Source organism: Podarcis melisellensis (assembly GCF_964234715.1).
Source record: "Podarcis melisellensis genome assembly, chromosome: 16".
NCBI classification, from domain to species: Eukaryota; Metazoa; Chordata; class Lepidosauria; order Squamata; family Lacertidae; genus Podarcis; species Podarcis melisellensis.
The window spans coordinates 26,795,996-26,819,107 of record NC_138533.1 but is presented as its reverse complement, the minus strand read 5'-3'; the positions used below and the strand labels follow the sequence as shown (position 1 = coordinate 26,819,107).

At 41.9% G+C, this 23,112-nt stretch overlaps 1 protein-coding gene and 1 long non-coding RNA gene across 2 annotated transcripts in view; one reads left to right on the top strand and one right to left on the bottom strand.

Moving 5' to 3' along the window:
- SPECC1L (sperm antigen with calponin homology and coiled-coil domains 1 like) overlaps nucleotides 1-19,542 on the bottom strand; it is a 51,344-nt gene extending 31,802 nt beyond the window's left edge. Inside the window, exons 1-5 of the mRNA XM_081893262.1 lie at nucleotides 19,400-19,542; nucleotides 9,857-10,046; nucleotides 5,891-6,044; nucleotides 3,794-5,427; nucleotides 1,592-1,799 (exon numbers count right to left, since the gene is read on the bottom strand). Of these exons, the coding sequence (XP_081749388.1) occupies nucleotides 1,592-1,799; nucleotides 3,794-5,427; nucleotides 5,891-6,044; nucleotides 9,857-10,009 (2,149 nt within the window). The 5' untranslated portion in view covers nucleotides 10,010-10,046; nucleotides 19,400-19,542. The remainder of the gene's footprint in view (nucleotides 1-1,591; nucleotides 1,800-3,793; nucleotides 5,428-5,890; nucleotides 6,045-9,856; nucleotides 10,047-19,399) is intronic.
- A 161-nt stretch (nucleotides 19,543-19,703) lies between these two features.
- LOC309359637 lies at nucleotides 19,704-22,664 on the top strand. Its single transcript, XR_014163881.1, has 3 exons — nucleotides 19,704-20,730; nucleotides 20,981-21,358; nucleotides 22,362-22,664. It is a non-coding gene; the product is annotated as an uncharacterized lncRNA (long non-coding RNA).
- The last annotated feature ends 448 nt before the right edge of the window (nucleotides 22,665-23,112 follow it).

The following is a 23,112-nucleotide window of genomic DNA, read 5'->3' as shown; positions in this document are numbered from 1 at the left end:
GCGACCATTGTGCTCTGGATCCTTGCCCTTCTTGGTAGTAGTAGTGGGGAGGGAACAGCTGGTTGGACCAGGGAGGTGATAAATGCCTCTTTGCGAGAAGGGGTGGTCTCTGCCTGCTTGAAGGAGGCAGTGGTAAAACCACTGCTTAAGAAACCCTCCCTGGATTTGTAAAATCTAAGTAATTACTGGTGAGCTGCCAATCTCCCTTTGTTGGATAAGGTTATTCAGTAGGAGTTGTGAACCAGATCCAGGCATTTTGAGAAGAAACCGATTTTCTAGATACATTTTAATCAGGATCTAAGCCTGGCTTTGACACAGAAACTGCTTTGGGTGTACTATATGATGACTTCTGTTGGGAGACAGGGGAAATGTGTCCCCGTTCCTTCTCCTTTATCTCTCAGCAGCTTTCAATACCATTGTCCACGATATCCTTCTGGAGAGGCTGTCTGAGTTAGGGGTGGGTGGAACTGCTTCACAGTGGTTCTGATCCCACATGGATGGTTGTTTCCAGAAAGTGATGCTTGGGGAGGGCTGTTCAACCCAGTGGGGTCTGAGCTGAGTAACATCAGCATTCCACTGACATGCTACTCCACATCTCCAGGCAACATTGAACACTTGGGTCTCATAGAAATGTTGAACAGCACAGTGGACAAGGTGGACTCTTGTGAGACTGCATGATGGCACAGGTGCCAAGCAGATTAATGATAAAAGCAAAGTCTTCTGGATAAAGGCTAGTTACTCCCTGAGCATTGCATCTGAAAAGAAAGGAGGACTATGTATTTTGATATAAACGTGTTTATAAAACTGTGTTCATAGAGTCATAGAACTATAGAGTTGGAAGGGACCCCAAGGAACCCCCATCCCCCTGCAATGCAGAAACCACAACTAAAGAATCCTTTTATTTATTTGATATGAAAGTTGTCCCAACAGGGTAAATTTCATCAGCAACACCAGACTGGAACATACAAAACATATCTATGTCATTTTAAACTGTGATATTAATGCTGTATTCTTAGTTTTAGATTTTGATTTATGTGGAAATTGTTTTCCATTTGGTTGCGTAATTTTTTTTGATGTGATTTATTTATTGTTTATGACTTTTGTAATTATGTAAATCTTGTCATGTTGTAAGCCGCCCTGAGCATTGTTTTTAACTGTGGAAAGGTGGCATACAAGCAAAATGATGATGATGATAAATGCTTTCCCAAGTTTTAGAAAACAGCATATGGAAGGGGCAGTTCTCTGTGTGATGGCTCCGCCATCCCTCTGGCAAAAGTGGAATGTGGGAAGTCTATCACCTGTGTGGTTAGGAGCTTTCAGCTGTCTTTGAAATCCAGATGACAAAAGTTGAGACGAAGGGAAAGAGGCCAAAGCCACCAATTTGCTCCTTCGGAGCTTAGCACACAGCATCATCCTTTGGGAACTGCAGTGCACGACACAAATTATGCTTAATTTCCCCCGATGCACTCCCCCTCTCTTCATGATTGATGTGTTTTACTCAGCTGTAAGCTATTTTGATGCATTTTTTTTTTAAAAAAAACATAGGTAGAAACTACAACCAAAAAGTGTAACTGAAACAAAAACTACTTACTCTCCAGGTCAGATATAATGAGATTGTCGTGGAGTTTTACCGCTCGATGCTGCTCTACTTCATCTTCCAATTCAAATATGGTTTCCTTCATATCACTCCTTTCTGTTTCTTTTTCATCCAGATCGGTCCGAAGTTTTTCCAAGGTAATATTCAGGTCCTCAATTTGCTTTTTTGCTTCTTCTTGGAAAGCTCTATATTCATCTTCTATCTGGTTAAAAAACACACACATTATGCACACAAACTCTCATTTTACTTCTGTGAATGCCTTTCCCAAATAACACAATTCATAGAAACCCAGTCAAGTAGCTTTGAGCAGGACTGGTCTGTGTTTCGGGCCAGGGGCTTAAGTCCAGCTCAGAATCCTGCTTCTTCATGCTGGGCCCTTTTTCTCGCTCCCTGTCTCATAATATTAGGACCCAATGGGTCATCCTGTTAAAATGAACAGCAGAAGATTCAAGGCAGAAAAAAGGAAGTACTTATTCACAAAGTGCACAATTAATCTGCAGAATCTGCTGCCCTAAGGTGTGATGATGGCCCTCATCCTGGAATGCTACAAAGGAGAATTAGACAAATGTATGGGTGATAATGCTATCACAATGCTATTATTGTCATGTTGGCTACAGTGAACTCTGTTTATCTAGATTTCATTTCAATCTACATACTTCAACAGTCTCAGTTGCCCTGAGTGATAACCCTGATTAGAAGGAGGAGGAATGTGACTTAGTTCTTCTGGACCTCTCAGCAGCTTTTACTCCCAACGACCATGCTACTCTTCTGGAGCACTGTGTTATGGTGGCTCTGCTTCTATCTGCAGGACCGCTACCAGAGAACAGCATGGCCCCCCTTGGCACTTGTGTTGTGGAGACCTGCAGTGTTCCACCTCACCTTCCAGTTCTTTAACATCTATATGAAGACAATTGGGAAAAGTCGTCAAGGAATTTGAAGCATGATCTGGTAGCTTCTTGACTAAACTACAGCAATATGCTGCATATGGGGCTGCCCTTGAAGATTGTTCAAGAGCAGCAGGTGGTGCAGGACACAGCTGCCAGGCCTCTGAGAAACCTATTACGCTGATCTTAAAGAACTGAACCAGCTGCTTTATTTTGACTGAGTCCAATTTAAGGTTCTGATATTTAAAGCCCTACACTGTTTTAGACCTAAGAACTTGAAGGAATGTCTCTCCCAATATTTGATAACCAGGCATTAAGATTGGCTGGGTAGCCCTATTCAAGATAGCATCTATGATTGGGGCACACTATGCAGTGACCTGCAATAGTGCCTTCTGCCTTGTGGTACCCTGGCTGTGTATGATTTGACAATCTATTGACTTCTATGCACCTCCAAGGTCTCTTTGACATGAAAAGGAAGGGAAAAAAGAGTAATATAATGGATATGCTACCCTCCAGGATCAGCAAGAGTACATGCCTCTGGACACCAGTTGCTGGAGAACAACTCTGGAAGAGAGCTATTGCCCTCATGCTCTGCTATTAGGCTTCCCAGAGGAGGCATCTGGTTGGCTGTGGGAAACAGGATGCTTAACTAGAACAGCCTCCTTTGGTTCAATGCAGCTGCAAGGCTTTGCTAAAGTCCCTATGATACCACAAGATGGACAAGTAGCAAAGAAACACAATCAGGAAAGGTTTAAATAAACCAACTCTGACATTTGGCAGTGCCAAGTAATCTATTACAATGTTAATCAGTAAGGATGCTTTAGTGCATGGAGTTAAGGCTTCATACTAGCTTAGGCAAACCTCACAGCTGTAAAACTTGAGCTGTAGCTTAATCTGTGAACAGTCGACTGTCTTGTGAATTATGAAGTGACAAATCAGCATAAAACTATCCTCAATGCTGTTTATCAACCAGTCTGCTCATAGTAACAATCAACCCCACCCTCACTGCAGATATAAGGGCAAACTAAACATCCAGCATGCAATGGTTTCATGCGACAGAAAACACAGCCCAGGAGTCATGTTAGAATTCAATTCTAAGCACAGGATTTAAGTTCATTAACAGGAATAAAACTAAAAGACTCATGAAAGTAACCATGCAGTCAACATGATCTGGCTAATGTCTAAATCAGCTGCTTGAATTGCCCCCCCAACCCCGCCCTCCCACATGCCTTCACATACTCCCCCAAAGGCTGCAGAGAACACAAGGAGATTTGGAATGTTCTCTTCTTTAATTACATTTTTTAAACATTACCTTTGCAATGGCGTCTTGCAGGCGGTTGGCATCGTTACGCGTATGAGCGAGCTCCTCTTGCAGGCTGCTGGCTAACGTCTCTGCTTTCTCCTTGTCAAGCCTGACACTTTCTAGCAAGTCTTGTATGTCCGATTTGTCACCAGAATTGTGTATGGAATACAGCTCAGCAACTTTCTGCTTCTCATGCTCTAGCTGGGCTTTTAGCCGGTTCATCTCGATCTGGTCACTGGCGACTGTGGCTTTGTACTCATCCAAAGTGGCTGCTAGAGCGGTCTTGCTTTTCTGTTCCGACTCAATAATTCGTTCCATATGGTGATTCCGTTCCTTTAGCGCCCCGATCATCTCCTGAGCTTCCTTGTTATCTTGTTCTGCCATCTTCAAAGTGTTGCTCAGATGCTGCTGGACGCCAAGGAGTTGTTCTCTTTCAAAACGTGCATTCTCTGCAAGGTCCATGTAGCGTTGCTCCAACTCCATGTAGCGCCCGCTTTTCATGTCTTCATCAATAACGTAAGATATATGATGCTCGTCTAAAAGGGAGCGAAAGTACTCAATCTGCCGGCTAAAATGTTCCAACTTATCACTCTGCTGGCACAAAGACTCCATAAGAATAACCTTTTCTTCACCAAGCCTTTCGTTCTCACTGTTCAACTCTTGTGTAATCTGCTGCAAGTCTGCAAGTTCCTGTAGAGTGGCTTGAAGTTCCTCAGCTGTGCTATGATGGTTCTCTTCCATCTGGTGTATCCGCTCTGTCAAGCAAGCCACAGATACTTCACTGGCATTGCCACTGCTCCCTTTCCTTGACCTTTCTATGCTTGGAACACCCTCAGACTCTGAAGAAGATGGAGCGTCCAAGGCATCATCACTTGAAGTGAGAGGCTGATAAACTTCACTGCACTCACTGTCCAAGTTATCCATGGAGTTACTGTGCTGATTGTCCATCAAGGTGTTCTCGTCATGACTCAGAAGATCTTCCATTGAACCAGGAGCAGAACCTTCTACTGAGGAAGTGAGGGTACCCCCACCATCACTATGGCTTCCAGCTGTCATTTCTGGGCTCAAAGACTGGTAGCCAAACAGCTTTTCAGAGTTGTCCAGTCTTTGTTCCAGAGAAAACCCCAATGCGTTTAGCCTGTCCTTCAACATCCGATTCTCATTTTTCAACTGGTTGAGCTCCTCCCGGATGGCAGTGTTCTGTTCTTGCAACTGCAATAATGTGGACTCAACGTCAGTTGGCTGGTGGACAACGATGGTTTCTTTTTCCTCAGATTTCTCAACTCCCTCAAACTGATCTTCATTTAGACCAAGCTGAGCACGCATTTCTCTGAGCTCATTCCTCAGGTGTAAGATCTCTACATCTTTTGTTTTGGCCAAAGTCAAAAGATCTTTTACTTTTGCTTCCAGAACAGATTTGTCACTGATCTGATTGTCTGATTTAGACTTGCTCATGCGAATATCAGAGTCCGGGTTAGCACGGCTACGGGAGCGTTTTGCAAGGACTGTATCATTGCTTGTCTGCCCAGCTAGTGGCAATTTTTTGCTTTGGGTCAGCCGCGAACGGTCACGAATTCTTTCTCGAGAAGAGTTGGATTCCTTATTCCCAGCCGAAGTGCTACGCTTTGCTGTAGACGTTGTACCTGTATTGTTTTAAAAGGTTAGAAAAAATAATAAGCTGGAAAGGATGTGCTTTTATACAAGTCAAGAGGTATCCAGGATCACACGACAATGAAGTCTCATCTACATACTTGGAAATCAATTAGTAACAGACATGTATATACATTCCATAACAGAGGCAGTGAAACAGGGATCCAAAAATGTACTTCTAAGGTAATTTAATTTCACTTAATAGATTACAAACTTGGCTAGTTTTAACTAAGGTTTGGCCTCCCTTAACCATGGTTTGTTTGACCACCCTACTCCAGGTACTCATCAAGCTATAAAGGCACAAGCAACTGGAAACAAAACCAACTTTGGGGAAACAAGCCATGGTTTGTGGGATTGTCTGTGAGACAATTCATGGTTAAACAAACCATGGTTTGACAAACGGGGTTGTCGTCTAAAGGGCAGAGAGAACATCTTCAAGGCCAAATGCTTCTTTACCTGTAACAGACTTGGATTTATTCTCCAGGCTGTTCATGGTGGTCCCTGCAGTGGAAGGCGCTGTCGAAGTGCAAGTGCTCTTTTTTCCCTTGACACCGTTGCTCATAGTAACCCCTCCAGCCATCCCAGCTAAAAGATCATCATTGCTCTTTGTCTGGATAAAATGTCAAGGGTGGTTTGACAGAAGGTACAAAGGTCAGAAACAACTCAAAATTAAGTCACTGTTAAAAAAACCAGACTAGTTTCATATATGAAGCTGGTAATAAAAAGCCAAGGCTTAATTCACATTTAATACATGATGAATCCATGTATTTAAAAGGGAAGATAATAATTTTATTTTTTGCATAGACACAATATAAAATTTAATTGTTAAAAATACTCCAGAACTTTCATTTTGAAGAAAGCAGAATATGGATTACTCCTTTCAGCAACAATTCTGACTCATCCTTGGCAACACCTGTCCCCATGATTGCATGGCAAAGCTTGAGTGCAAATGAGCAATTCATGAAAAGCAGCATCAATTTTTGACACCCTGGTACCACTTTCTCCAGCTACTGTGAGAATGGGAATTGCTGCTGAATGTATCCACGCACAACAGATTCCCAAAGCAGCTTCTGTTATCCGAGCATGAGCCTTAGGGCAGCCTGGAATGACTGCGTGTAAGACAAACCAGGAACAAATTCCTTTCCAATGTCTGAAAAAAGTAGGAATGCCTGTGAACCAAAGGTGTCTTACCAACTCTGAAGGACCAAGTACACTGCCTGGGGTTACTCCTTGATGTGGCATTACTACAGGATTCCCACGCTAACTGCTGTATCAAGGAATCAATTTTATCCAGCCTATTTTGACAAAGCATTGCCTATTCTTCATGGACCACCCACCTCTGGCAACTGGACACCAAGCCTTCTTCAGAGTCCAGTTATTAAAAGAGGTGTGGCTGGTTGAGACATGGTGCAGGGCCTTCTCTGCAGTAGCTCCAACATCATGGAACCAACTAATCATTGAGATCTGCTTTAGCCCAACCCTTCAATTATATTACTACTACGACTACTACTACTATTAAACTTACAGATAAAAATAATAACAGCTAAAAACATGGAAAAATAATTAAAAACTGTTAAACATTTATATAATTAAAACTTTACATATACATAAAAAGATTCTGAATTCATGGAATAAGTATCAAATTCAGTATTTAATTTGGTCAATATTACATATGAGGTTTTGTTCTGCAATGTTTTGGTTGTGGTTCATGCTTATTTTAATGCCACAGTTGGTTTGCAATGTTTGTGTCAGGTTTTATTTTTAAATGCCATGTTTCTGAAACTGGAAGAAGACATTTTGTCACTGTTTTTCATTAGAGACTTTTAAATCAAATCCACTATAAGCACAATTTTTCATTCTTACATGTGTAATTATGTTTCTTCAGGCACTGCGATCTTTATTATTGCAACCCTTTAACAGCAAGAAGAGGTTTAAGAAAATCTTTGGTTTTGCATTACCAGCAGCTGAGAACACTCACATCTAATCTATTCAGAAAGGCCTCATGATGTTTAAGTACTCAAGAAATTAATGGTTCACAAAGATACAATAGAGCAAATTGCACATCCTTTGATAATTTCTTATTGTGGTTTATCTGGCATAACCAAGAGCTTGTGCCAGCAAGACCATACAGGTTGAAACTTCCTGTCAGTTTGCATTTCTACCACACCTAGTAAAAAGGTATGTTAAGTAGATTAATTATAGACATGCTATGTAGGTAACAACTGTGCATTACTGAGCCAAATAGGTCAAGTTGTAAAAACTCTAGCATGATTCAGCCTGGAAAAATCTACACTGAAAAAAATTCAACAACATTAGTCATGCTTCGGGTTGCTAAATACAGAAACTACTGAATGGACTGGAGAATCTTTCTCCCAGTGCTTTGTACTACAGTCTCTCCCTCGCTCCTGAGATGTACTCCTCCCCATAAGCAAACTAGTGTACAGGAATATTTTTCTGATCTAAATACTTGAAGGGTATGGTAGAAGACAACAGCTTGGAAATCAGACAGGTTGGGACACTAAGGCCTCTCTTGTTTGGGGTTTGCAGCATTTTCCTTCTGCCGTACATAAACACAGTATTTTTCCCTACCTTGCCCACAGACTGCCTCTAGTCTAGTCTAGATTACCACCTCCACAGCCAGCAGAACAGGTTCCTTCAGTCAAGAGCAAACACTACTATTCTACTAAGCGTAAGAAACATCACAAGGCTTTTTCAACACACAGGAAAGGCAGAACTGGCTGAAATGTAATGTAAATAGAATCAGTAAGCAAAAGAGAGGTTTTTTCACACCGCGGTGGGACTTATTAAAATCATTTTTCCACCACTGGTTCATAATTTTCTATGAGATGATGCAAAGTCTGGTAATTAGGACTTCCTTAAGAGCAACAGATTCCCATCTGTCAAGAAAACACAAGCTCAAATGAGGAAATGTGGAATGATTACTTTGACAGTGGGAGGTATTCTGCCTACTGAATAATTATTCTTCTTTTAAAGAGTCAAACATCACACCTTAACTATGGTTGGTATAATGCCTGAATTCTCAGTCTTCCAATTATGACAACTGGATTTGTGATAAATCCAGCAAACCAAAATCAGAAATGATGGCTTGAAGTGGACACCATATACTGGTGTCCCCTTCTCTCTGCCCCCCCTATTTTGCTATAGTATCTGAATGTAGAAATCCTCCTACAGTGGGAACACCTAATTGGATTGTCAGCCTTCAGCTATCATAATGACAAAAAGCAAAGATGAATCATCTGTTGATGTAACTTGAAACCAAATTATGATCTTAGAAAGAAACTATTTAAACTGACTCTTAAGAGGAAAATATTCTGATGACCATAACTGGCTGATCTAAAAAAAAAAGGGTTATTACTTTCTCAGTTATGCATCATTATCCTTATGTGAGGCAGATGGAAAGTGTTATAACAACATTGCAAAGATTCAAGTCAGGTCCTGAGCAGAGGGATACTAATGATACAACATCAGTTCATGTTCACCCCTGTGCTTTTGCAGTAGGCAACATATTTAATATATTTATAACCTGCCTTATCATACATGGTTACAGCTAAACAACAAAATGTATGTTAAAACAGTGAAATGCTGTGCAGTATTCAAAAAGCATCAGGGAGGTTAGAAAGTAAGGCCTGAGAAAGCAAACTACTTTTCACCTGGCGCCTGAAACTGCTAAAAGTAGGTGTCGGGCAGCTAGCTCTGAGGAGGGCATTCAAAGGCTGGGATGCCATTAGCTTTGCACCTATGTGCAACATGCTCCTTTTTCGTATCTGTCAGAGTCGAAGGAGTGAGAAACAGATAAGCAGTCTTACTTATTCGTGTGACAACATATGCAAGAAAACATACTGCCACCACCCTAAAATTTAACACAACTGGACAAAGTCTTTTCACTCTTTTATTCTAGCAGTAGGCATATTTCTGCTTCTCACTCAAATTGAGGCAACACTAACATAACAACATGAGCATAACATGGGTATTCAAGTATCATCAGCTGACAGCAATAATATCCTGATCTGTCTGTTTCTGTTCACAAGTCTTGGGAAACAGTCTAGGTTCTAGTTTTGGTCCCACACCTTCACATTCCTTAACTCGGGACAACAGAGAATGGTATGATATGCAAAGAAGAGACTTGTACAGAACTTAACAACATCCTGATTATGCTTGTTAAGTTAATTATAATGTAATATAAAGTTGTATCTGAGCCTTGAATTGTCAAAAAGATTTCAGTGTACTGCAGCTGCATTTTGACTTGGCTCTAGAACTGTGCTGGGTCAGTCTTGAACATAAGCAGGCATTGAAACATTTGGATCCCATGCCTCCAGTCTCCCCCCGCCCTACCGTTTTGCTCTACAATACCTAGCAGCTCAATTACTTAAGTCTAAATAAAGAAAACTAATGAGAAAATACCTTCAATAATGATGATGCTGTCCCAGTTTTTGAAAGTTTTGTCACTGCAGATACTGTGGAACTGTTTTCTGGTTTGACTTTTTCCACTGTTTGTATTTTATTTATCCCAGGCACCTTGGGCATTGAACCAACGCTCCGGCTAGCTTTCTTCATTCTTGGCTACCTGTTTGATATGCATTTACAAACGAATCTAGAAACAGAAAAGAATTGTAATAACATTAAGGACAAATACAATCTCTAACAGCATGTTTCATACTCTTTCAAAGTTGCCTTTGCCAACTTGATGCCGTCCAGATGTTTTGGACTACAATTCCCATCAGCCCCTGCCAGCCCCAGTAAGGAGGAGGTTTAGCAGCCACAACATTACAAGAGAAGGACCTTGCCAATGCCCACTGTCAAGATGAAACTTTTGCTTCATCAACAGTTTATGAACTAAGGTCGTCAGCACAACTATCTTTGCATAGTTTCCCAATAACACTTGTAATAACCAGAAGGGTGCAATTAGCTCAAAATGAGCAACTATTTTGTACTTTTTCAACTAGAAACAGTAGATTATTCATTGGGAATAAAGTATGGTAAGGACAAGTCTGAAGATATTTCATTTACAGTAGTGAGAATAGAATGAAAACCAAGGATTAATAATAAAATAATAAATAATAAAAAATGGTACTTAAATGGTAGGCAGTTCTTCAATTAAGCAGTCATAACATAATTTGATGCATAAGATATATTTAATGCTTGATGGAAATCTTGAAAAAAGTTCATGAATAAAATATAATAAAGCAAAAGGAATTTAAATTACTTGAATATTGCCCATCAATAACACAATGGGTGAGTACATATGGACAAAACAGCAAAATATTATAGGGACTTCAGCTGTTATGTCTTTCTTCTATACTATTTATAGGAATCTTACATGCACTAATATTTTTATCCAAAAGAAGGATCACATTCAATGAAGTCATGCAAAGATAATCTAGAATTACCTGGCATGGAAACAATGAACATGGCCTTAAACCAACCAGCCCAAAAGGGGCTGTCAGAATTTCTGCCCCTTTCAATTCCAGGTAGCATGGTCATTGTCACCAGTGTCTCACAATGGAAGGATGCTGCGGACAACTTCAGTTTTCCACTTACACAGGAGAGAAACAATTATGGAATTTTCCCAGGCAAAAGCATGCCAACCTCCTCACCTTCATTTCTCCCCCAAGAAGAAGCCCTTAGTAGTTAAGTTTACAATGCTGGAGGCCTCTCTAGGTAAAGAATCTCCTGCTTCCAGGTCTGTCTAGCCAAAGGCTTAGAGTTTATTGTCCTCCTCGTGGATTAAAGGTTGAGCTCTTTCTCCGCTGGCTCTTTCTTGCTCATGCTTTTCTTTGAAGGTCTGTCTCTTCCCCCAAGTGCCACAGGGATGGAGCAAAGTGACGACCCCCCCCTTAAGGTTACTAGGTCTCCAAACAGCAGGGTTTGGTCCAGTGACAGGGCTGTTGCAGCTAGGGGAAATGCTGGCTGGTCACATGTTCCTCTCTCTTGACTAGAGTAACTACTAGATCCTGGGGTCACCCAACCACCCTCCCTGGGATGGAGGTTTGGCTACCCAAGCTTGTTTACCTAAGCCTAACACTTTCTTGCTTGTAGCCTCCAACCTGGCAGCTTCTCACCTGGATTGGGTATGTACTCCCCTGCAGTTTGCCCCCACAGCTGCTCTGTGCTGCTTGCCTTCCTCTCCCTGCTCCTCAGCTGTGCTGCCAGAGGACATGTAGAAAGTCCAGCACTTCCCACAGGCCATGCCCATGTTTGCCCAGATTTCACTGGCTGCCTTTACAACGTCTACTGTCTATGTTTTAGATAATAAAACCCACTGGGGCCTGTCAACTGTTCTTTGTACAGAGACAACACTAAAACTCAACAGCTTTCTCAATCTGCAAATCTCCTTTTAAAGACATCTAAGCTCGTGGTTGTCACTACAGTGAATTCTGTTTAACTGAACCAGTATGAAGGGACATATAATAGTTTTAGCTGTTTGTATGGTTCCTATGTTGGGCGATTACTAATCAAGTTATTGCTGTCATGGTCTACTCACTTATGGAGTGTGTGTGTGTGTGTGTGTGTGTGTGTGTGTATCCAAAGATGTCTTGTGCAAGCAGAAAAATCACTCCTGCTTGGGCATTACCAGTTTTGTGCAGGCAGAGAAATTACTCCTGCTTCTGCAGCACCAAATTCCCCTGGTTTCTGAACCCCTCCCTGCTCCATTCTACAGTTTCAGAGGATCCTTCAACAGTTAGGAACATGGGGGGGGGGGCAGAAGCGGGTATCATGTGGGGGAAGGAGCCTGGAAAGTTCCACTATGGGAACACTCAATCTTCTCCATATATCCATTGTGTGTTTTTTTATATTGGAAGTCACCTTCGGACAGCATAGCCCTAAAAGGCAGTCTAGAAATCTCTTAAAACAAACAAACAGAGATGGAAAGCAACGGTCAGAAATACCAACAGTCTTATTAGTGTTAAGGAATGATAACCAGTAGTCTGAAGCTCCCCCGCACCCCGGCCCTTTCTTACTTGGAAAGTATCTGAAAAAACATTAAAAACAGTAACTTTCAATGAAATGGTTACTTTTTATATGCCAAAAATGGCAGCCACAAAGCCAAGGCACATAACAGAAGTATTTCTACAACATTTGGAGAGAGAAACTTGCACCTTCCAACTCCACAGCAATGACTTCTTAGCAAATGCAACTCCAAATTAAATATCAAATATCACTTCCGCCTCTTTGTGCGTAACTTGAAATTACTGTATCTCGTTGTCTGAAATCTAAAGTCTTCCCAAGTTATTTAAAGCAAATGGTGTAATAGGATACAAATATTTCATGACCAGGTAGCAACCTAAAAATATGCATGTGTACTTGGAATTAAATGTCATTGAATTAAACATGATTAACTAAAAACATTTTTGTTTAGACAAGCCTACCCAGATGTTTAGAAAGTTGATGCGAGTTTTAATTTAATTTTAGTCTTTTGTTATCATAGCTTTTCAAAAGTTTCAAATTATTGTGTTAATTTTTCTTATTGATAATCTTATTGTTTTATCAATTTTGTAAACTGTTTTGAAGGTTTTTTAAAACAATCAAGCAGTGCATAAATTTTATGAAATAAACAATAAAAAAAACATATATATAAGTATCTAAAAAAAGAATAGTTCCTTCTACAAAAGTAAAGTAGGATAAGCTTCCTATGTAGGATTTCAATATCTGAGTTTAAAAGAAAAGGTAAAGGTACCCCTGACCATTAAGTCCAGTCACGGACGACTCTGGGGTTGCGAGCTCATCTCGCTCTATAGGCCGAGGGAGCCAGCGTTTGTCTGCAGACAGCTTCCAGGTCATGTGGCCAGCATGATTAAGCTGCTTCTGGCGAACCAGAGCAGCACACGGAAATGCCGTTTACCTTCCCGCCAGAGTGGTACCTATTTATCTACTTGCACTTGATGTGCTTTCGAACTGCTAGGTGGGCAGGAGCTGGGACCGAACAGCGGGAGCTCACCCCGTCGCGGGGATTCGAACTGCCAACCTTCTGATTGGCAAGCCCTAGGCTCTGTGGTTTAGACCACAGTGCCACCCGCGTCCCGAGTTTAAAAGTAGCACCTTTTAAAAGGTGAAAGACTATCTTTATGTTAATTCTATCACGCATTACAATTTTAGTAGGATAGTCACTGAATATCTGCAAGTAGATATAGCACATCTTTTAAATAATGTTTGGGTTAAGCAATGTCTGCTTTTCATTAGTATTTAAATACAAGCCAAGATATCTTAAGAATGCTAATTCCTAGGCCTAAAACATTGTGTAAGATAGCTTTCCAGTGGCTAATAGTGCAATCTGATTCATGTCTACTCAGAAACAAGACTTACTGAGCTCAGCAGAGTATACTCCCAGGTAATAGTGTATAGGATTGGAGCCTAAGAGTTGAATACTCTTCAACTAGAAAATGCAAATAACTGTATCCTTGACCTTAAAGTTGTAACATAAATATTGAGATTCTAATATACATAGATGCAATTCAGCTTTACAACATCAAGCGTTTTATCAATGAAATCACGGGGAGCTTATGATCATAATGAATAATCGAATACAATACTCATATTCGCACAATGTTTGCATGATGCTTTTAGGTCAAAGGAGGAAAATGACCAGAATCAAAAGAAATAAACATCTAGTTCACATGCCCAAGAATGCTCTTTGGTTTTGTATTACTGAGCATGTCCAAGGGAAAGTGTACCTATACCTCCGGGTGCATTCCAGTACACCATACCAACATTAGTTTATAGGATCTCAGAGGGTCTTGTAGGGAATTGTGTTGAACTAGGCAACTTCAAGACAGACTTTTATAAGGAAGAATTTAAGACCTTACAAAGAAAGATGAAATTACCAGTGTTTTAGTTAAGCAGATGTGTATTCCTTTCACATTTCTCTTTTTTAACATTTAATTATTAAATGCAAAACTCTTAGCTACTGGGCTTTCTTGGAAGTCACATGCATAATCCACTTGAAAATTTCTGAAGGTTGTTCTAGCCCTTAGTAATGTGAGACAAACTTATTTTTAAGAAGTAAAAAAGAAAAAGATGAGCCTAAATGCCCATGTGGGTCTGTGGTGTGACTGCTATTTTTCAAGTTTTTCTCTTTCCATTCTGAGGTCAATCACTTAGATACAAGACATATCACGGGCCTTGTTCAATCCATGTCACTATGGCTTTAGTCACATTTCAGAAAGCTCACATATTATAGTTGAGAAGCCTACTGTTACAAAGCTTCAGAATCCTTGTCCTAGACAAAGATATATAGACGTCTAATGATTTTGATAATTAAGTGCTACTCTTAAAGTGATTAACATGATTTTCACAGGGAAATAATGGAATCAATGTATCTGGGACATGTAAATGAGTGCATAAGTAAAGGATAGATTTTAATTATTTATTACTAGTTTCTTATGTAATAATATGGCACAGAGCAGAACTAATGATGCCAGAAGAGGAGAATGATAAATGTTTTGCAGTAGGTAATAAATGTAACTAACTAATTCTGGAAGCACATTTCCTTTTATCCTCACTCAAGCACCAATTACTCTTAGTTTTTTAATTTCCTTTACGTAAAGAAACAAAACATGATTCTGCAGTTACAAATAAATCAGGTCAGGGTGTTTGTTTTTAATTATGCTTCCCAAGCACCAAAGTACGTATTTTCTTCATCATCTGAGGAAACAAGCTCAGAATCAGTAAGCAAAATGCATACATGTTCTCAAATGCATGAACTTTGTACTCTGTACTACTTGACCATCATTCCACATCATTTCCGTAATTCCACAAAGGATAATAATTCACATTGCACTGGTAGAATATTAAGATTCTCTGTGTTAATATTGTCTTCAAACATGAATGCATCAGGCCCAACACATGGATTGCATTCCATCAGTTACAAATATGATTGTCAAAAGCAACACAACCTATCTACCTATCTGGCTCTCTCCATGTCCATATCTTCAGGTCAACAGAAGTGCAATAGATGCTCAAAAAGCTCTACAATGTGCCCACATAGTCACAGTTGACTTGGAACAGTTATTCCTCAGCAACTATTAAACCTTGGTTGGTGGTTCGAATCCCCGCGACGGGGTGAGCTCCCGTTGCTCAGTCCCAGCTCCTGCCAACCTAGCAGTTCGAAAGCATGCCAAAGTGCAAGTACAGTCATACCTCGGGTTAAATATGCTTCGGGATTAATATTTCCGGGTTGAGGTCTGCGGTGACCCGGAAGTAACAGAGCGCGTTACTTCTGGGTTTCACCACTCGCACATGCACAGACGCTCAAAATGATGTCGCGCACATGCACGGAAGCGGCGACTCGTGACCCGTGCACGTGCAGACACGTGGACGCGGGTTGCATTCGCTTCAGGATGCGAACGGGGCTCCGGAACAGATCCCGTTTGCATCCAGGGGTACCACTGTAGATAAATAGGTACCGCTCCGGCAGGAAGGTAAACGGCGTTTCCATGCGCTGCTCTGGTTTCGCCAGAAGTGGCTTAGTCATGCTGGCCACATGACCCGGAAAAACTGTCTGCGGACAAACACCAGCACCCTCGGCCTATAGAGCGAGGAGAGCACCACAACCCCAGAGTCAGACTTAACTGTCAGGGGTCCTTTACCTTTTACCTTTTTAATACCTGAAATACATCAATTACATCTTCATCATTACAATTTACAAAATGGGACACTTAAATCTCATCAGGTTAACAATGGCTTTACCATTAACCTGATACTTGATCAGTTCACCAATGAAAGACATTTTATGGATGCTGCATTGCAATCTGCATCCCAGCCATGCAAAAAAATTACCTTATATTGGAAGAGCACTGAGTCATATGCCTCTAAGCTGCTATCCAGGGACACCACATGTTTCAGAACCCATAGCCAAAGCACCCTACTTGAATCTATAATATCCACACAAGCTGCTTTCTGCAAAGTGCAGAAGAAATATATTTCCCTTTTATTTATTTATTTTAAATCTTATCTGAACTGAAGTACAGAAAAGAAGAAAAACGTTACTCAGAAGGAGTTTGTGGACATTTAGTTAACCTTCTGTTTAGCCTCTTTGTTGACCAAGTGTAATTGTTACAAGTGTAACATTCAGCAGAGTATTCCTCACAAACTTTCAGTAATCCTCCAATGAAATCACCTAAGGGATTCCATCTTAACTAAAGTGTTAGGGGAAAGAGTATACAAGACAGGCATAAAACAGTCAATTTTTAAAATGCAAAAAATAGAGACCAACTGTTAGCAACAGCTGAAATGTTTATTTAATTTGCAAACACTTTATGTGTGTGGTGCACTTAGGGAAGCCATTTTCATTAGCCAGTCTCTATCTATTCTATCATGAGAAGAAAAAACTGCAGCCACTGCTCAATTAGGGGATGGGGAAAGAATTTGAATGCTGTGATGCGAGCTGGTATTAAGACGGGTTCCCAACACCTAGCACTGGTTTTGTGGCACTGTGCTCACTTATATACAGCCACTTGCCTGCCAACCGGTGTAAGATTATTAAGCATGGATCTTTAATAAAAGTTGCTTTCAAATTTTTATTTTAGACCACCAATGGCAAACAAATAGGGGAGGTTGTATTTCATGGCAAACAGTAATGTACCCATTCAACAGTGGGACTTTATCTGGATGGAAATATGACTATGTAGAACTACCCAATTTGGTTTTTACTGAATCTATAACCTGGTTCAGATGCAACATTAAACCAAGGGGGCAGAACCTCCAGGCCACAGCCCTAATTAGGACAATCAAACCTCCTCATTTGGCCCATAAAGCTGTTTCTTGCAAGCCATGCCCACCTGCCATACACCTCATGGTGATGTCAAGTGTGGGGAAGGCAAAGGAGGGGCTTGGACAAAGAAGGTTTGTAGCTGAATGGCAGTGCCTGTAAAACACCCTGTGTAGCACTTTCCAAGTGCCAACAACCAGCTGATTACAGGTGCTTGGGAAGCCTTGTGTGCAGTGTCTGAAGTGCAATGCTGAACCAGAGAGACCTTTTGTTTTGCCTAAGAGATGTTGTTCATAATATAAACTCAGACATGAACTCACTGAGTAACCTTAAGAAAGGCATTCTTAGCCTCATCTCCACCTTTGCAATGCAGGAATATTTGTCAATCAGGGTTATGAAAATCAGGGTTATGAGTTCATATTACTGGGATCACTGCTGCATTATGACTTTTATTGTTGTAGACGTCAATCAATATTTTAATTTGTTTACAGTTCTTGTATTAGTGTGTACGTCTCCTTGTGACACCATATAAAAGGTGGCATAACAGGCTTAAATTTATAACAAAACAAACAAACAAAACACTTTGAAGTGAACAGCGAGAAGTAGTACCAAAATGTATATTATTCATTAATTATAGTTACTATTTCCTAAGTACCTTCTCAGTCAAATGGAACTCAATACTATGATAATCTTTCTAAAACCATAATAAACTGCCACAAACAGCATAGCAGTAAAAGAGGAGCAGGTGGTGGTTAAATATTATTTATCTGATCATCTTAGTTCTAGTGCTTGCTCAAACTGGATCCAATATCTGAAACCTCTTACGGTTTGGAGTATCACTTGTATTTAAATAATTTATACTCAACTTTTCCACACAAATCTGTAAAAGCAGCTCATAAATTTCAAAAATAAAATAGATTTTATAGTGTATTTTAATTGCTTCTTTCATTTCTTATTTATTGTATCACAAATTGAATTCCATAGTTCACACTGTAATACAAAGAAACCTACAATATATACAATCAATATGACTATTTAATGTAATGGATGTCCTGTGCAGTATCTAGCCATCTGCCACAGAACCAGACATAGCTGAAAGATCACAGCTAGGGAACCCCTGTGCTATATATGGTCTTAACTCTGCCTCCCCCCCCCCCAACCTGGGGCTTCCAATTCCCATCACCACTGACCATGCAGGTTGCTGCTGGCAGCCCTACAACAGATGGAAAAAAGCACCAGGAGGCTGAAGGCAGCTGCTCTGTTGACAACAATATCAAGTGCTCTATATAGGTACTGAAGACACACCTCTTTACCTTGGCCTTTAAGACTTGAGAGAGATATTTTTAGAAGTCACCTTAGTTCTGTAATCTTTAAAAGTTGTTTTAAACTATCTTTCATACATTTTAAAATTGCTGTAAACCAACCCGAGGCCTTAGGGTGAAGGGGGAGTAAATTATGATGAGGATAAGAAGAGATCCAACGCGGTGCAGTGGTTATAGTGTCAGACTAAGATCTAGAAGACCTGGCTTCAAATCCCCACTTGACCACTAAGCTCACCTTGGACTCTCAACCTCACTCTCAACCTAACCGACCTCACAGGGTTGTTGTGAGGTTAAAATGGGGGGAGGGGGGTTGAACCATGTACACCACCTTGATATCCTGGGGTGGGGGAGAAGGTGGGGTGTAAATGTAGCAAATAAATAATAAAAGCCTACTCAGCTTTCCAAACGTTACTGCAAGCATGTGGAAAAAGCACTGTAGGTGTTTCGGGCAGGAGCAGAAGAGGAAAATGTTCGTACCCGTAGCCAGGGACTGGGGATGGGAGCTGATGATAATCCCATACTGTACACTACCGTGAACTCCTTGGCAGAAAAGTGGGAAAGACATTTAACAAACAACAACAATAATAATCATAGTCATTATACCCCGCCTTTCTACAGAGGGTCGAGGCGGCTTACTAAGAATGGAGAAATGACATGTAAATAGGAGTAACTGGGGGGGGGGGGGAGACATTGTGTGAGGAAAGACCAAAAGCGGAACACGGGAGTGGGGAAGAGCACAAACAAGACCCCTGAGGGAGCGGAGGGCGGACCCCGCGCCAGGCCTGGGCGGCCAAGACAACGGCGGCGACCCTCCGCCCCGCCTCAGAGGAGGGAGGTCGTTCTTGGGGGGTGAGGGGGGGCGTTTCCGTTCCCTTTCCCTTCGCCGCCCCCCAACTCTGAACCCCGCTCGGTCCTTACCGGACAGCGCCGCTTATTCCTCCTTCTTTCTCACTGGGGGGGTGGGGAGGCCGGGCCCGGTAAGGAGGGAAGAGGACGCGCTTCTCCAAGCGGCGTCGGCGTCAGCGACGACAACAACCGCCGGGGCTGCAATTACCCCTCTTCCCTCAGAGTGCTAGAGCGCCGTACAGCGCAGGCGCCGAGCTGGAGACAGCACCGCGCAGGCGTGAAAGTTTCGGGAACGCCGAGAGGCACATCGGGCACGGCGGCTGACGAGCGAGCCAAGAGTCACGCGGGGCATGCGCGGCTCCGCTTCGGTTTCCTTCCCCTCTCTCTCTCTGCTTATTCCCCCGCCAGCTCCACCCCACCCCTCCGCGCGCGACGCGACGCGGGAAGCTGCGAGGGGGCTCCTGAACGGCGGGGAGGGGGCGTTTGAAAAAGGCGGGAAACCCCCCGAGGAGACACTCTGAGGGAGGTGGAAAACGACCAAAAAGAGAAAAACGAACTGTTCCTCAGAGATGAAAATGCGCGATAAAGCAAAGGCGTCTTTATAACGTGGTCTCCCAGTCATGTATACCTGCCATATTTCCTCTAATGAGAGGAAATTCTTAACCTTATACAGTATTCACGTTATTGAACTCTTTCCCCCCTCCAAAAAAATAAATAAATTCCTGAGCTCCGCTTTGCCTTCTTTTGTTTAGCTGTTGAGCTCTATTTTTGAGGGCCACTGGCCAATTTTTACGCATGCCTATTCTGAGGTACAAATAGATAAGGTCCAATTTGACCATATATGGTGCCGATTACCTTAACAAAGTTTCCTTCCAGGTTCAGATTATGAAAAGGGATGGGAAACATGTCATAAATTACTCTATATCCAAAGAGTTCAAGGTGAAATACGTAACTCCCCATTTTAGCCACACAACCCTGTGAGGTAGGTTAGGCTGAGGGGCAGTGACTGGCTCAAGCCTACCCAACCGGCTTCATGGCTGAGTTGGGATTTGAACCCTAGTCTTCCAGGCCTGTAAGCACTACACAATTATATCCTGCTCTTCCAAAGGAGCCCAGGGCAGCAAAGGGGTGCTGCCCCCTTCTGCTACTGTATTTAGCTTAATCCACACCAAACAGAGGTGTTGCATGCTGCTGGGTTGTTATTTTTTGGACCGAGGGATCACACTTCACCTTTGGGTGGGCTGCTAGACATGGACCTTTTTGTTAGAAGGCCCAGTTGCCTCATCTGGTTCAGAGTACCTCTCTGTAACATGGACTTGTGGCCAGCTGCACCCTCTCCTGGACATAGAGCCTGTCCACCAACATCAGAATTCAGAGTGCTGGTTTTGATATACTGTACAGTGGTACCTCGCAAGACGAATGCCTCGCAAGACGAAAAACGTGCAAGACGAATGGGTTTTTCGTTTTTTGCGTTGCTTCGCAAGACGATTTTCCCTATGGGCTTCGCAAGACGAAAACGTCTTGCGAGTTTGCTTCCTTTTTCTTAAAGCCGTTAATACCCAGTGAATCCGCACTCCGCAAGACGAAAAATCGCAAGACGACACAACTCGCGGAACGAATTAATTTCGTCTTGCGAGGCACCACTGTATAAAGCCCTGAACAACTTGGGGGCTGCCTTCTTATGGAGTCAGACCTCCATCCCATCTAGCTCAGTATTGCATACACTGACTGGTAGTGGCTCCCCAGGGTTTCAAGCAGGGGTTTCTCCCAAAGAGACCAGCGATTGATCCCGGGACCTTCTGCATGCAAAGCAGATGCTCCTCCACTCACCTATGGTCCTTCTCCAACCATTTCCACATAAGGCTGCTCAGGTGCTAAAAATCGTCCTCTACGGTCCTGCTCTTGATTCTCCTGACTTTTGAAGTGAAATGCTGGCAACGACAGGGGATTTTCCATTGTTGCCTCTGACTTTGAAGTTCCATCCCAACGGAGCTTCATCTGCTCCCACCATCTTAATCTTCCCAGCACCAGGTAAAAACCTTATTTTCCAATGTTTTTAATCTATAATTTTGTTTTACGCTGTCCTGCTGTGGTTTTGTTTTATGCTGTTCCTATCCATGTTTTTATTATCTTTTGAAGCTACTGTGAGAGGTTCAGCTAAAGTGCAGCTGATAAGTACTGCAAACTGGCAAGCAAATATTTAACATCTATATGAAACCAGAGGAAGAGTTTATCCAGGGATTTGGGCTGGGGCGTTGTCAATATGCTGGTGACACACAGCTCACTCTCTCCATTTCATGAGCATCCACAGTAGCTTTGGAGGTCTTTAATTGGTGCCTATAATGATGGATTGGAGGCAGGCTAGCAAACAGGGTAAATATGCTGCTGAGCCAGGTTGGAGGTGTACATCTTGTTTTGAATAGAGCTGCACTCCTATCAGTTTCATTGTTTGGGGTGGGGTGCCCCAGGGTTACCAGGGGCCAGCTTTTGTACAACTTTGGCTGGAATGCCAGTTGTTTCCTTTTCTTACTCAAGCAAACCTGATCATAGTCACAAATGCCTTGGTTACATCCTGGTTGGATTACTGCAATTTGGAAGCTTCACCTGTTATGTGACTGACCAACATTTTCCCGGGGAACATGCAACCACAATACAGTGGTACCTCGGGTTACATACGCTTCAGGTTACATACGCTTCAGGTTACAGACTCCACTAACCCAGAAATAATACCTCTGGTTAAGAACTTTCCTTCAGGATGAGAACAAAAAACGCAGCGGCAGCGGGAGGCCCCATTAGCTAAAGTGGTGCTTCAGGTTAAGAACAGTTTCAGGTTAAGAACGTACCTCCGGAACGAATTAAGTACTTAACCCGAGGTACCACTTTATTGAATTTTATGTGCAGTCACCACTAGCTCATCTCTCGGTACAATTCAAAGTGCCCATAAAGCCCTTAATTATTTTAGACTAGGATATTTGAACGACTCCTTTCTCTCACATGAGCTCACCTACCTACTACTGTATGCTGTTCTTCACAGGCCTTACTTTCTCTGCATCCTGCTGCCATCATGCCCACCTAGATGGAACATGTTGAGTGACGAGAACTTTTTTGTTGTGGTGCCTGGATTGTGGAACTATATTTGGGGAAGCCCGCTTAGCCCCCTTCTTATAGGGTTGCCCATATCTGGTCAATACTTTCTTTGCTGGCAGCAACCTTGTAGGCTGGGTTTGGACTTAATTTTTTTTGCCCCTGCTGTTGCATTTCAGCAGTGTCTGTATTTTTGCTCTTTGTTCATGTTATTGTTCTGGTTGTTTTTAATTGAAGATGCGTAAGAAATCTGGTGGGGTAGAAATGATTTTTAAAATAATCCACAAAAATGTCCTTCAGCTGTACTTATTAGATATTATTATATGGACCATATGCTATTTTTAATGTACAGTCATGTTTCCAAGATGTTTTCACTATCCATATATTCCATAGCTTGAAATGGAAAAGGGTTAGTAGACCAACCCACTGAACTTGTGTGCTTCAGCTGCTTGGCTTTTCAATGAGATTTTCCAATCGCTTAGGCCTGTGATTCCTTTTATATTACAACTCATATACATGGCTTTCAAAGATTGCATTTCAGTGGAGCAGTTCCTTAATTGATGAAACATCAACCAGGTCCTCTATCCCATTCTTTTATTGCTGCCTCAGGGGCTTTGCACAGGGGCTCACATACATTTCTTATTTTGCTGAACTGCAGTCTTCTTTTGTACAAATAGCTGCAATGTGCATGATCAATACTC